Here is a 15231-nt window from a genome sequence, read left to right on the forward strand (position 1 = left end):
GTGCTGGAACTGCCTGGCTCCAGTCGGGGCAGATCCTATTGGACATAGCCAAGGTGTGAGTGTCTGACTTCTCCGCCATGCTTGAGGGGTCAAGTGGCACAAATCAGTGGGGATTGCCCCCTAGTCATCACGGGGGGTTTGGAGGTGACTCTGTACGGCGCACGCAGTATGTCAAAGCAGAGCTGTTGCAGTCTCCTTGCCCCGACTCGGCTAGTCTTGTTCCAGTGGCTCTTCAGCTCCCTCCTGCTCCAAAGACGTCTGCTTCCCGCTCCTTGATGCAAGGTATCTTCTTGGGATAAAATTCAGTCAAGCGGGGTGTGCAGCTATACCCCTCATCCTTCCTTGGAAAAGGTTTGAAATGTGGGAAACGGTTAAGAGAAATGAGGCAATAGAGCCCCCTCAGAATGACTCTTCAGGTTGTCTGCAGCCCCGTGAAGGCTGCCTGGGTCCCTTTTGGAAGATGGCCTTGCAACCATGCAGGCTAGAAGCTTAGTAGAGTAGAGTATGTAAAAATTAGCACATGGAAAGCTGAGGCAGCTGCCCCCCTCTGCTGTCCTGCAGCTTCCCATTCACCTGAGTTTCCTGAAGGGGAGTTACTTACATCTTCAAATGCTAACAAACTGCTGGAAGGAGATGCCCTCATACTGAAGTTACTCTTCATTCATATAGTCACCCTGAAAGTTGTCTGGTTCTCCAGGGAGATTGCCAGAAAAAAAAGTCGGGTGGTGGGTGGGAAGAGTCTCTGCTCTTTCTGAGGTACAGAGCAGGGAAGGCAGATTGTGTGTGACAAGGCAAAGAAATATTCTTAGCCCACTGTGAAGAAGTGAAGGAGATACAAAGAGATTTCCCCCCCTTTATCAATTACCTTCAAAGTTGTGGGTTTTCAGTTCTCATCTTTTGTTACAGTACCCATTTTCTATTTTGGGGCTTTGCTTTCTGGCATACATGATCCTGCTGCAGGCAGCTCAGCCACTTTCCCGGGAGGCTGAAGGGGTTCCATGGAGGGATGTTCCTAGGGTCTGGTGTCTTGTCTTCAAGGCTTTCCTTTCCCTAGGTCTTGCATTCCCTGCTTCCCTGTCACTCACTCCTTGTTTGCAAGGCTGATTTAGATCTATCCGAGGGCCCTAAGTTCACCCCAGAAAGAATAATAATTGCAGCGCTGAGCTCCGCGGCTTCCCTTTCATTCCCCACATAGCATTAGGGTGCTCACTGAAACCACAGCATTCATGGATCCTTGCCATATGCAAACATGCAATTAATACGCTCTTCACTTTCCCCTCTACTTCCCAAGCAAGAGGGGGAAAAAAAGCACAAGTCATGGTGTACATTCCCTTAGCACACGCACACGTGTGTGTCTGCACCTCGCTCGAGTGCTCCAGCGTGGCTTGCACCTATCTGGACTTGGAGGTTACTGATGAAACTCGTCTGCTTGCAGGCAGGCATTTAATTTGATGCAGCACCAGTTCTGTGCGGCTGCACGCAAAGCAACACGCAGAACGCAACTAATTTCCTCTTCCAGCTGCGGCAGCAGATTTATGAGCACTCTGGTTTGACAGGTGCGTGTCCCTTCTCTGGTTTTAGCAGGGAGCTGTGATAGGTGTGATCTTGCTGGCTGCTCTCCCCGTCCCACTGCTGCTCACTGGCGGTGGGAGCAGGTGTGCTGGGTACCTGGCTGGGAGATGGCACCCAGGAGGAAGGATGAAATGGAGAGCAGCTGAAGCTGGCTGGAGGGGGAAGAGTGTGTGAGAGAGAATTTAAACCAGCCGCTGGAAGGAAGTCAAAAGGGAGCCAGATTTCCCGGATGAGGCGGGGCTGTGGAGCAGAGGGCAGAGAAAGGCTCCAGCATCTGCAAGTCCTTCCTCGAAAGTTACCTTTAGCTAGAGGATGTTTTGCTGGATTCCTCCCCTCCTATCTTGACTTTTTCATGGGTTTTGAATTGTTCCCGCAAAACCTAAATGAAGAAATCATGGCCTGAGTGTTGAATGTGTAACTACTTGTGAGGGCACACAGATGCCTGACTCCTAAGGGACTGTCTGGGGCTGCAGTGCCCCTTCTTTGAACTAGGCTGTAAGTCCCATTTCCATTCTCACCTTGTTCTCAGTGGGACTTTAGGAGCAGAGGGGACCTACAACGCAGCAGTTTCTCCCTCTGTCTGTGTTGCACGAAACAGTGAGCAAAACCACCCCCAAGCAATACACTGAGAGGTAATGGAATCCAGAGAATAGCTGGAGACAAATAAACGCAGGACTGCTATAAAGAGCTACTAAAGGGCCAAAGTATGGAGCCTGCATGCCTCCAGAAAGCCTTCGTGGCTAGGAAGACGGCTTGTGGCAGAAACCAGCTATTCCATCCATATGAACACCAAAGCTGGAAAAATAAACAGGACAAATGGTATCTTTCGCCAGACTTGAAGTACAAGCTCTGCTGTGGTGGCAGTCCTAAAGAGCCAGGCTGACCCCCAAAGCAATCAGCTCCAACAGCGTGAATCATTCCCATACCAGCTCTCCAGGCTGCAAATGAGGGCAAACCCCAGACAGACGAGCCCTCTTGTAACAACGGAGCCTGCATGCAGCAAACCAAAAATCACCGATGCAGACAATTCGCCTCACATTCCTCAAGAAACACTCATCCTCGATGAGTTTGTGAAACCTCCTGGCTTGGTCTGGGGTGGAGGGGGGGAACCAAAAGCTTCAGCTTTGCAGGCTGCAAAATGGCCTGGATTGCTGTGCACGTATTCAAGCCCAGGGGCTGCTTCCCTTGCCTTGCATGTCTTGCTCAAAACGGTGCAAGGTGAAGGCAAAGCAAATGCAAAGTGGTACGAAGAGACTTGGGGTTCTCTCTCCATGGGCATAAAGGCAGGCAGTGGCAGCGAGACAAGGCAGGATGGAGCACAGGAGAGCGAGATCCCTTTCTTACGAGAACTGGGTTGATGATTTACTTCTCAGCACTGATAAAATGAGCTTGGTCATACATGTGCATTTGCAGTATCAAACATCGTGAGGCCGGGAAGGCTTATCTGATGTCAGTTTGAGACTCGTTCAATCTAAACATACTTGGCTGCTGTTTCAGTCTCCTGCTGTGATAAGATTGCAAGTAAGTCTAAATATAAAATCAGAGAAAACAGGGCTGAAAAGGAATTTGAGCTATCATGTGATTCAGCCCCTGCCCCAAGGTTGCCTCCTGATCTGCCGTATCTATGTCCTAAGAGATGACTGCAGAACTTGGTTTTAAAGGTGCTCCGGTGAAGGCGACGTTGCCGCTTCCCAGGCAGTCGTCTGTTACTGCTTGTCCCCTCCAGTGTGGCAATGGAGAGCAATTCTTGCCTTCCTATTTCCTGCAGCTCTTTGAGCTCCTAAAGGCTGTTGACGTGAGAGTCATCTCTTTAGACCAAAGAAGCCCAATCCCCTCAGTCCTTTTTTAGGGTTCACTTTTTCTCCAGTCGTTCCCACTGTCCTCCTCTGGACCCAGCCCAGTTAGTCCCCATCTTGCTTGAGGGGTGGCACCTCAGATAAGCATGGTATTTTGGCTAACACCATATTCTGCACAGGTCGTCTGCAGAGCAGAAGGGGAACTTCACATCGTAAAGGTTTTGTAGGAGGATTCCTACATCTACATCCCAGCGTGACATTTGCCTTTTTCACAGCTGTGTGAGGCTGTTAACACTGTTCGAGTGTTGCAAGTGCTGTAGTTGCCAGGCCTCTGCTGCAGCAGTGCTGCTCAGCCTGTCCTTTCCCCCCTCGCTGCGGGCACTCACTGCAAGCTGCAGCAGCACGTCTGAGTGCTTCTGAATTGCGATCACCCCCATCAACATTTTCCCTGTCCCCAGGTCTCTTCTGGAGCAAAGAACTTCTTGCCTGCAGAAATACCTCTCCTTTTTGGCTCCAGAGGGTGAGCAGCGACACTCTGAACATAGAGGTAACGTTTGCATTGCCTTTAATGGAACACACTCATGTCTGACATGGGGAAAATGTCCGTTTCAAAGCTCCACACAAGTGCCAGGGATGGGGGTCTCTATCGGAGCTCTCCAAGACGGGACAGAGCAGCTTTGCAGTGCAATAGCAAACCAGGAGTTTTGTTGTAGTCCTTCCTTGCCTGCAGAGGTGCAGCAGCGACAGACAGGGTAGCTGCGTCTGGGCAGTTATGTTCAGTACTGAAAGTATTAAATAGAAGCAGGGTCTCAGAGCAGGCAATTTCATTTTTTCTGAGATATTTTAATCTTCTGAATGGACCTCACAATCCCTGTCTGGAAGTGCCAAAGCATTTTTCCTTCAGAGCGCAAACAAGTAAGTGAGGTTTACTTTGCTTGACCTTTTCTGATGACACTGCCACCCATGCTGTGCAAACAGTCACTGGAGCTGACACCATCTCAGCTTCTCCAGCCTGGCGCTGAGGATAAATACAGCGTGTGTCCTGAGAAGAGTCTTCCTTGTGTTAACTTGGGCGAGGCACTGAGCCGGAAACTCTTGGTTTCACCGGTGAGTCTTCGCAGCTAGGGAAGCAATGTCCGTGTTTGGTTAGCAGCGGGAGGTGAAGCTGCCCCTGTCGTGGCTCTGCCTGTGCTCCGTGACCCTGGGCTGTCACCCCACTGCTATTGCAGGGCTTGGTCCTTCTACCCCTCGCAGCTGAGAACCCTGCTGACTGGGACTTTTAAAGGAAAGACGTCTTTCCCCTTGCTTGGAGATAGAGTTTTGCTTGTTGCTGAAGGGTCTGGATGTAATTTCTTCTCCCCAGCTTACAGTGGCAAAGGTTTCTGTGTTCCCCCCTTTAAACCCACTGGCACCCTCACTGACAAAGAGGTTTCTTTACCATTAAGGAAGGAGGAACAGCATTATTTTCTCAGCACAACTCTATCCTGGCTGAATTTATGTCTCTGACCTTTTACCCAAAGGCTCTTTACACTTGACTGAAACGTAAGGTAAAAGTAAATGTAACTGAAAGAGCCCATTGTGTGTGCAAGTATAAAGGCTTTTGTGTGCAGAAGGTAGCACGCGGCTGCTTGTGCAACGAGTAGCCAAGGAGCACCTCGGTTTGTGCTGTTAGTCCTGAGACCCGTGGGGAGTGTGGACCAAGAGCCTGGATGGACAGAAACCCGGCGCAGGCTCCAGCCAGCCTCAGATCCACACTTCTCCACCAGGACCCTCGCTGCTGGCAACTTCCAGCCAGCTTTCTTCCAGGAGAGGTGCACCGCTGTCTTTGGTTTTTTTCTCCATATGCCTGTGACCAAGCAAGCCCCTGCAGGGGACTGGGCCTCCAGCCCCTTCTCTGTGGAGCCACGAAAGCAGGGACAGATTAATAAAACATCAGGGCTCCTTCAACGGGATTATTATAAGTGGTTTTCCTGAGTGTTGGTTGGAGCAAGGATCAGAGAGGACAGGGATCCATAATCCTATTTATCTGAAGCCATATAATCTTCCTGAAGCTCTTTAATGGTGCCCAACTCTTTAATTACAGAGCAGCCGCACGGGCTGCTGCAGCCAGGCCTACCTGCGAGCCCGCTTGCGGAGAGCCGGGGCGAGGAGATCTCCCTGCCGGCTTGCGGCTCCCCTTCGGGCACTTGACCCCTGGGAAGACCCATCTTTTGGGGCTCTGCTCCCCGAGGGGTGCAGAAGGGCCGGGGTTGGGGGGGGAGCTTCCACCGCCTTTCTGCCGGCAGGGACGTTTTTTCTTCACTTCATCCAAGCGAAATCGCTCTGCCGGGGACCAGCGTCACCCCCGGGCCCCCTCTGCCAGCCCCCGGGGGGTATGTTGGGGGGGGTGGGGGGCGGACACGGACACCCCCCCGGGCAGCCCCCGGGCTCGCCCTCCCCGGCGGACCGAGGGCTCCTCCGCGCTGCCTTAAGGGGGTGTCGGCGAGGGGAAAGTCCCGCCCCGCCGGCTGCCGGTGCGCGGGCGGGGGCGGGCGGCGGCCGCCCCCTCGGCGGCGGGGCACTGACAGCTGCCCCGAGCGGGCACCCGCCGCCGCCGCCGCTGCCGCCGCCGCCGCCGCCGCCGCCGCCGCTCTCCCGTCCCCGGCAGGCGGCTCGCTCCCCGCCGCGGCCCACCGCCGCCGCCCCATGGACCCCCCCCCCTCCCGCCACCACCGCCACCACCGCCGCCGCCGCCGCCGCCGGGGGGCGGGCGGGAGCGTACCGCCGCAGTGAGCCCGGCCGGCGGAACGCGGGGGGCGGCCGAGCCCCCGCGCCGCGGGCACCATGGACAGTATCCTGGAGCCCTTCCCCGCCGAGCGGCTTTTCCCCGCCGCCGGCGCCGGCTTCCTCGACCTCGGCGACTTCAGCGAGGCGGACTTCCTCAGCAATGTGGTAAGGGACCGCCGGCGGCGACCCACCCCCCCCACCGCCCCCCCCCCCCCCCCCCCGGCCCGGGGCGGGCGGCCGCAGACCCGGCAGAGGGGACGGGACCCGCCGGCGGGGCTCGCCGCGGCCCCGGGGTCCTGCCCCCGAGCGTGGAGGTGCCCCGGGGGGATGCAGGTAGCCGGGTGCCCCGGGGGGGTGCAGGTAGCCGGGTGCCCCGGGGGGGGGGTGTGCAGGTAGCCGGGTGCCCCTCGCCGCACACGGCCAGCGCCCCCTGGGACCGGCCCCGCCGCCCACGGGCGTCCGGCACCCCGAGGAGATCCCCGGCTGGGGAACGGCAGGGTTTCGGTTTTGGGTTTTTTTTCTTACAATGCGCTTTTTTGAGACTCGTGGCTGGGGGAGAAGCGTGCGGTCCCGGACCGGGAGCGCACAACCTGCCGCGGCTCCGCTGCGCTCGGGCAGCACCGGAGGCACGGCCGGGTGCCATCGGGAGACCTTTGGGCTCCGCACCTCCGCTCTCCTTTGCTGGTAACTTTTCCTCGGAGCGGCATTTGGGAGACGAAGCGTCTCCCGCTTGGCGTCAAGGCTGGGCTGATTTACTTTGGAGAGAAGGGTGAGGGGAAGAGCGACTTGGGAGGAAAGCGCGTTGCCAGTCCCAAGAAACCAAAGGGGCATTGTTCACCTCTAGGGAAACTGCCCAGCCTCTCCGAGGAGTCATGCGAGTCGCCAGTCCAGCAGCTCTCCCTGTGCAAGCGCGCACGGGCTCTTCGCTGTCCTGCCCCAAGCTTTCGGTGGGAGTTTGTGCTGCGAATCCTGCAGCCCCTCTGCCAGGGAGGACCCGGCCCTGAGGCAGAAGGGCAGCCCCACCTCGGAGGTGCTTTGGGCTGAGGGTGAGGGCATCATCCCACGCCGGGCAGCGGAGCACCGCCTGCACTCGGGGCTCCACCGGCCTCCCAGCAGCTGCAGCCGTGGGACGGTGTGCCTGCCCCGGACAGAGAGATTTTCGCCACGGCTTGTTACTCCCCTGTCACAATACGGGCACCTCCCGCGTTCCCGCTGTAGCACTGCGAGCTCTCTGAGGGCTACCCTTGCAACGGGAGCAGGGGAGATGCCAGCACCGTGACAGAGAAGCATGGGACAGGGAGAGGAGGGCTGTAGCCGTTAGACACCTGATGAATCCACTTCTGCTTTGCTACACAAAAGATAACTCAAGCCTTTTATGCTGCCTCCCTTGTGGAGGAGAGAGTAGAGATGCAGAATTTGCATAAATGTTAAGCACACTACACTTGGTGTGTGGAGACACACCGGGTCTGGGAAAGAGATTATGCAGGCAGCCCCATCTCTCAGAAATCGCAGCAGCTCCTAATTTCCGAGATACCGCCGTGCCTCAAGGACCGGCTCCGGTCGGGCTCTGCGGGAGGCAGCACAGTCCCACTGTGTTCAGGCAGACCTTCCAATGGCACGTCACTCCAAGACGGAGCGCTCGCTCGCACCGCGAGGCCTTGCCCGCTCATATCTGAGAGACCTGTTGTCAGGAGTCTTGTGCTTTCCCTAATTCCATATATATGCACTGTGGATGAAGCTATGCTGATACGAAGTGCTTTTTGCCAGGACCATTTATTCCCTCACCAAAGTGAAAATAGTATGTATTGGCACCAGCCCTTTTACCTAGGTGCAACATGGGCTGCAGTCAGAAGTCGGGGAACCCCTGACCAATATAGGCGGTACCTCTTTATAGCTTAAATACATCTCCTGCCTGCAAGCAGACCCTGTGAAAAAGAAGCTTTTGTGTAAGAGTGCCATCTGGTGCCACCTGCCAGGACAGTGTGTTTCAAGTGTGCGGTGGCCATGTGCAGGCTGGCTCTGTCCTGCCTCATTTAAATGGCCTTTCTGCTTGGAGAGCTGCTTCTGGAAGTAGCCTACCCTTGCCTTCATGTTAAGTAGGTTGCAGTGACTCAGGCAACGTTGTGCTCAACTTACAAGTAGAAAGGATTTTAATTTTTTTTGTGGGTTTTTTTTTATCCCAACTGCCAGCACTGCAAACTTCTGCTGGAGTATGAGAGTCAAGCTGATACCTTCTCTTGCTGCAGATGATAAACGTAAGAGATTCTGTAGCCGCTTCTCGCCTACCAAATCTGTTGGTGATACAAGAGCCAGAACATAATACATCACCCTCTTTGTTCTCACTCTGCATGACAATATGGGGGGAAGGAATACACTTACATTTTCTTACTAAATCCAGCAAATCTCCTGGGATCTTGAGATGTGTTGAGAAGTTCTTTTGACATAGAACTGTGCAAAGCATCACCGTGCACAATAGCTCACAAAGTTGCCAGTGCCTTTGCTTCAAAGATGGCAAACTTTTCCAGATATTGTTCAGCAAGCATTTTTCTTAGAGCAGGCCAGGAATTTTGGCCACAAAATGCCAGTATGAAACTTTTTGTGAGGATGATTTCTTTTATTCAGAAAGGAAGCAGAAAGAAAAGATGGATGAACCTTACTGCAGAGGCTGTGCTCCTTTGGGGCAAGAATTACACTTCTCTGAGCTACTCTCCTTTCCTGAACCTTGGCACTTCTAATGAGTCATCTTGGTCTTTAAAAAATGGTTCTCTGTGTTGTTCATCTAAGGTTGTGACAAAGTAATGAAGGCACGTCTGTAGATGCATCCTCGAAAAGGTCTGTGTGCTTGAAACAGCAAAAAAAAAAATTAATTTTAATTAAGAGGGGGGGATGGGGGCTGCCAATCAGAGGGTCCTAGCCAGGTTGGAGGAATGGGTCGACAGAAAGCTCTTGAAATTCAGCAAGGACAAATACCAACTCCTGCCCCTGGGATGGATGGACTGACCCAGCAGGAGTCATGGGGCAGTGCTGTGCCCTGGCAGCAAAGGCAGCTAGCAGCTAGCAACAGGAGGGCAGTGGTAGATAGACAGAGGGAAGTGATTATCCCCCTTTTCTTGACAATCATAAAACTGTGTCTGAAATACAATGTTCAGTTTTGGACTGCCCGGTGCCAGAAAGACATTGATAAAACTGAGTGCGTGGAGGCGATGGTCACCAGTATAGCTGGGGACTGAAGAACTTCTCTGAGGAGAGGCTGAGGGAGCTGGGCTTGCTCAGCTGGAGGAGAGGCGTCTCCAGGAGGACCTTGCAGCAGCCTGCCTGCACTGGTGAGGAAGTTACTGAGAAGACGGAGCCAGGCTCTTTCCATAAGTGCATGGCAGGAGGATGAGTCGTCATAAATTGGAACGGGGAAGGTTTAGACTGGGTATAAGGAAACAATTTCTCACACTGAGGAGAATTAGGAGTGGATGAGGCTGCCCAGAGACACTGTGGAAGCTCTGTCCTTGGAGGTTTTCAAGACCTATCTGGACAAAGCCCTGAGCAACCTGTATTTGGTGTTGGCCCTGCTCTGAGCAGGAGGTCAGATTAGAGACCTCCTGAGCTCCCACCCAAGCTGCATGAGTCTGTGATTATATGATGGGTTTTGGTGGGGGGAGGTTTAAATTGTAAGGAGAGTAGTGTCTGCTTGGTACTTGGAGGGGAAATCTCCAAGGGACACGAAATGCTTCTTTTTACTTCACTTAGCTTCTGCTAACCAGACTTACATACTATGACTACTAACAGCATTATCAGTCTCCTTTGGCTCAGGAGGCCACCTACTGCTCTTGAACTTAGGCAACTTTGCTCATCTTTTTCTGCCAGAAGGACCTATCATAAATGAAGCTGATCCTTCATGCAGTGCCTGCTTATCAATTTCACCTGTCATCATTTCTGGTCATTCCTGCGAGCACCCATCTATTCACTTACGGTCTATTACAGCTGCACTCAGAGAGCTCTTACCTTCTCTCTCAGCTCTTATCAGTGCTGTGAAACTCTTCAAAAGCCTTATCTTTTGAGTCAGATTCACCACTGTGCTTCACTGGGTTTGTGACACTCTGGTGTCAGAATGAAGCCAGAATAAACCAGCCAAACAGGAGTCATGTGTTTCTTTTTAACCCAGTACCCCAGTGGGTTTGTTTCTTCCGTATGTTTCTGCGTTTTATAGTATGAAAAATACCTTCAAAGATTATTTTGGATGTTCATGTAAACACACCTCTATTTTGACTCTATGCTTTTCAAAGCATATTCTTTACCTCCTTCTAAAAGAGAGACATCAAGGCAAAAAAATAGCCTACATACTAGTCGAGGTCTCCACTGTTAGAAGTTGCAAAATGGCAATTCAGACTGTCTCAGTAGTGCTAACCCTTTGGGGAATGCACAGTAATGCGCTTTTTCACTGTGATCCTATATGCCTGGGCAATGTGACAAGTGGCATCTTCTGGAGCCTACTGGGGGACAGCAGAGAAGAACGGCTTGTCTCTGTGGATTGCTCCTTGAGTGCAAACTGGGTTTTGTGCCTACCGTGTGCTCTTTTCTTTAATATTGTCCTGGCCCACAGAAAGGAGAAGAGTAGCAGGACTGTATGTAGTGAGCAGGCTGAGGGCGGTGCTAGTGCAACTCGTAAGGGCAGCTTCCCCTGAAGATAAGGAGAGGCTATTTACCATGGTTGATTGTTGCTCTTGCAAGAAGCCTGTACACACTTCTATTCCTCTTATGCCTGCTACAGGGACATAAATAGCACTTAAGTGGTGCTTAGGTCTTGGACCAATCTTTGGTCTGAGTGAGTTTCGTGCTGTGTAAGATCCCTCTCACCATCTGTGCACACAGTGAGGACGAAGAGCTCAGGCAGATTTGGTCATCCACTTCTCATCCCTTCCAGTTGCTAGACGGGGGAGCTCTGCTGTAATGGGAGCCTGGCTCTCTGGGACTGATGGTAGTCCCTCAGAAGGACACGTGCAGCAAGCATTTTGGCCCTTTATTCCCACGCCTGGTAAAATCTGGTCAGTGACACATCCCTGGTCCTGGTTAGTCAGCCAAGTACTGGCTAAGGCAAGACTTTTTTCTTTAAATTTTGCTTGGAACTTGCCAGTCAGAGATTCTTGTGGGATCTGGAGCACAAATACAGAGAGACCTGGTGCGGCCATCAGATCTGGCCTGATGGAAATTAATCCTAAAACAATAGTTCCCAGATTTTCCTATTTCCTTAGTCTCTTTGGATCCATCTCGTGGTTCCTCCACTTCATGTCCATGCTGCTCCTTACTGGCTCATAGCAGGACTTACACCTGCAGAAGTTCTAGCAGCAGGATGAAGCCAGAGCTGAACACGGAAGTTCATGGGTCTCTGAGCCTACAGCATCATCACCGCGGGGTCATCACCAGGAAACATATTTCCATTTTGGTAGCGAAGAGGGAGAGAGACTTGAACTTCCTTTGGAAGACTCTAGGTCAATACTTTCTCCGCAGAGACTGGTAATCTTTCGTGTGTCCCTCCTAGCTGCCAAGAAAATGATGAACATTTGGGATACTCTTCCTAAATAAAAACGTTCATCTGTTGGACAACTGCCTGCATGTGCTGGGGATCCACTGGCCTAAATGCTCATCTCAGACCAAGTGGGAGAACCCTTTAACTGCGCTGGTAGGCCAGAGCTAGGAAAGAGGTTGCAACTCTGAGCAGGAGTGCAGGAAGGCATGTGTCCAAAACAGGGTTAAACAGTGGAGACAGCCATCATCTTGGTGGGGAGAAGCAGGAAGGACTTTGGTGAAGTGCTTGCAGAGTAAACAAAGGGAGGGTTTGGCAGGAGGTGGAAGCACATCTGTGCATACAGTCTGCTCCCACTGAGGGAGGGTGTCAGCAGCACCAGCTGGGAGATGCTGGAGTCGTGTACAGCTCCAGCCATGTCTGCCAGGTGATTCCCATCCCCTCTGGCATAAGGCTGTCATTCAGTGCCACCACCACTTTCAGAGAGGAGGAAACCTGAGGTCTCGTTTGTACAGATGAGACTGTAGAAAGCCTCTGAGACTGGCCCATTAGACCTCCTCCTGATACCAGTATGAGTGCCTAAGCATGGTGGCTTCTGAATCGCATGACAAGTGTTGGGTTCATTGATGCAAAGTGCCTTCTGCTGCCCAGGAGCCCATCTGGTGCTGCACTGGTCCCATCCCATGCTGTATTGGTCTCATTCATCACAGTGCTGGTCTCATCCGGTACTGCACTGGTCTCATCCAGTACTATGCTGGTCCCATCTGGTGCTGCGCTGGTCTTGCTGAAGCCTGGAATGGAGCTGTCTCTGGTAGAGAGGGAAATTTGGAAAGAAGAGCGTTTTCTGAAGCAGCCCCTTAAAGGGAAATTTAGAAGTAGGGATTTCATAGCCACAGGTGCAGCCTTGCTATTCAAAATACAGCCAGGCTGACACCTCTGTGGTGTACTCCTGTGTTTCCTCTGAGAAAAGTCTATTCCTGCACTTGCTCCTTTTTTTCTCAGCACTTCCCTGTAGGTTTTAAGACTGTAGTATTTAATTAGCATTTAGTATATTACTTATTTACTATTTAAAGAATTCTCAGTGTTAAGTGAATGAAAATGCTTAATTCTCTGGGGTTGTCTTTGTGACAGCTGCATGGCAGGTCCTCTTCTCATAGCCACAGGTAGGATTGTGCTTGATATGAAGATTTGATTCTCAGGACTGACTTGTACCAGTGCATTTCAAGGAAGGGATGAGTCAACCGACTAAAGCCTGTGCATCCTTGTCCTGTTGTGGACAGTCCACTGCAGGAAACGTGCTGGTTCGCAAAAGCCAGTCGGTGACTCTCCTTGCTGCAGAGTTACCGGGGAAGAGGTGGGGCACCAGGGATGAAGCGGACCATTACAGCTCAACTAAGAAATGGCCAAGAGCTGTCTCTTGACCTGATTTGGCTGGGAGGTTCCCCAGGGAAATCCCAGGCCTGTGCTGCAAGGTCAGGTGCAGTCACCTATGCTTCACATGCAACCTTGTGGCCAGCATTGTTCTTCTTCAAGAGAGGTGTCTGTTAGAGGAGCCAAGCGTGTTAGTCCTCACTGCCAGGCCAATCTCAGTCCTGGGATTACTACATCCCACCAATCCCAGCTTTCTGCTGGGGACTGTATTTATCCTCCTTTACACACCTGAACTGCTGGGACTTCACGTCTCCACATGGGAGATGAGAGCAATGGTGGAACCAAAGCCGTGTTTCTTGGCTGACCCCCATACTGGCACCATGGCTGTCCTGCTGCAGCAGGTGACTTCTGCGTGTGCAACTTGAATGTAGTTTGGTATCCCCTGGCTGAAATCATCGATCCTGTTTTCAGGCTGGCAATAGGACGGGGTGGGTGCTTGCATGGAGTCCTTTTCTTACTCTTCCCTGTCTTTGAAACTTGACGTGTGTTGTGAGTTGTTAGGTGTTTTCTTGGGTTGGTACCTGCATGTTTTGCATCACTCCTCAGAGCAGAAATAGCTGAAAGGTTGTGAAGAGCTGAGGGCATGGCCAGAGCATCAGGGGACTGCAGGTAGCATGCTGAAAGGCAGGCTGTGTCTTTCAACCCAGTTGCTCCCCACATGTCTGTCATACAGTGTTTACATCTCTCTAACTTATTCCCAGCTGCTCAAGAAAAATTTTTTTGCTTCTCTTTCCTGTAGGGTCACATCATTTAAGGTTTTCCTTTCCTGTAGTCTCCTAAGCCGACCCGAACACCCCAGCCTTCCCCTCTCACCCACCACTTTCTGACTTCTTTACCCACCTTCTCTTCTCTTTCTTGGCATCTCTCCTTTTACTCCTATTTTCTTAAATGTCTCCAGGGCTGTCTGCCTTCGAAATCATGTGGAGGTGCTCTGGTCTGGTCAGTGTCCAAGTGATAGATGCTTGACACTGTCTTGACACATTGTTCAGCCAGAACAAGGTCTCATGAAGGTTGGAACTGCAGATAGCCACTCTTTCACTTTCTTTCTATTTCATCTTCTCACTTTCTAAGATTGCAGAAATTCCTCATACAGGATGGAAGCAATGTGCATGGCTATTCTCCCTGAAACTAGTATGTAATTTAAACCAGAGCTGGGGTAATTAGTACGATCTTTAGGGCTCAAAGGTGATGCCTTATATGAGGTCATTCATTACTATCACTGTCCAGCCTGTTCCAGAGGAAACTCACCCCTGACTACCTCAGCAAAGTTGCTTTTGGCTTCTTTACACTGTGACTTTGTCTTGATTAGGAAAAATGTTCGTTTAGGTCAGTCTGGCTGACCTGATTAGCTAAGCCTGCTCAAAACACAGTTAACATTTTTCCTAGAATAGATGCAACGTAACGCGTTCAGCTCAGCGATCTGTGTCAGGAGTTCCCCTGCAACAGGAATGTCAGGGCTCCCTTGGGAGGAACCTGGCAGCTGAGGCTGAAGGAGAAATACAGCTTGGGCCTGACACCAAGCACGTTGCCCAGGAGGGAGCTGGATGCAACATTGGTTTTGGACACTCATATTGGATTGTCAGCATCCCTCCTGCAGGTGAGCTTCCTTAGACCAATGCCCAAAGAACTTCTCCCATGCTGAGCTCCCCACCACAGTGTCATGGGGGCACTGGCTTCTCCTCCCAATGCCATGGCATGTCCAGGTGGGAGCACTGCAGCTCAAGAATAACACATCTTTGCTGGCTGAGGCACAGGGGGTCTACCTTGTGAACCTGCTCTTGGCTCTGCAGTATTTGCAGCCCTCCCTCTCTCGGGAGGAGAGCTTTTACCTCCAGAAGGGGAAGCTGAGGCAGAAGGAGACCAGGATGGAGAAGAGGACCCAGGTCCAGAGCTTCGAGAGTTAATTGTTGCATGTCAGAGCAGCTTGATGTTAAATGAGTCCCGTAAATTCATGACAGTTGAAGGAAGGAGCTGGCAGGTGTTTTTGGCTGAGCTCACTGCTGCCCCGGGGGAGGGACTGCAAGCCAGGCAGCTCAGGGAGGAGGAAACCAGCTCTGACATTGGTAAAGACTGTTGATGGAAGGTTTCTTTCAAAGCCTTTTCAGTCTGTCGATCTGAGAGCTCTTTGCCCAGGGAGTGCTGGAAATCTGG

The 15231-nt window shown here is 52.1% G+C and overlaps 1 protein-coding gene across 3 annotated transcripts in view; it reads left to right on the top strand.

The window, feature by feature from the left end:
- The first annotated feature begins 6073 nt into the window (after positions 1–6073).
- CREB3L1 (cAMP responsive element binding protein 3 like 1) overlaps positions 6074–15231 on the top strand; it is a 46975-nt gene continuing 37817 nt past the window's right edge. Inside the window, exon 1 of one of the 3 annotated variants that reach the window (XM_069784499.1) lies at positions 6074–6299. In XM_069784499.1, the coding sequence (XP_069640600.1) occupies positions 6192–6299 (108 nt within the window). In that variant the 5' untranslated portion in view covers positions 6074–6191. The remainder of the gene's footprint in view (positions 6300–15231) is intronic. The other 2 variants (XM_069784498.1, XM_069784497.1) reach the window with 2 other exon arrangements.

The sequence above is a fragment of the Haliaeetus albicilla genome, chromosome 5 (genome assembly GCF_947461875.1).
Source record: "Haliaeetus albicilla chromosome 5, bHalAlb1.1, whole genome shotgun sequence".
In the NCBI taxonomy this organism is placed as follows: Eukaryota; Metazoa; Chordata; class Aves; order Accipitriformes; family Accipitridae; genus Haliaeetus; species Haliaeetus albicilla.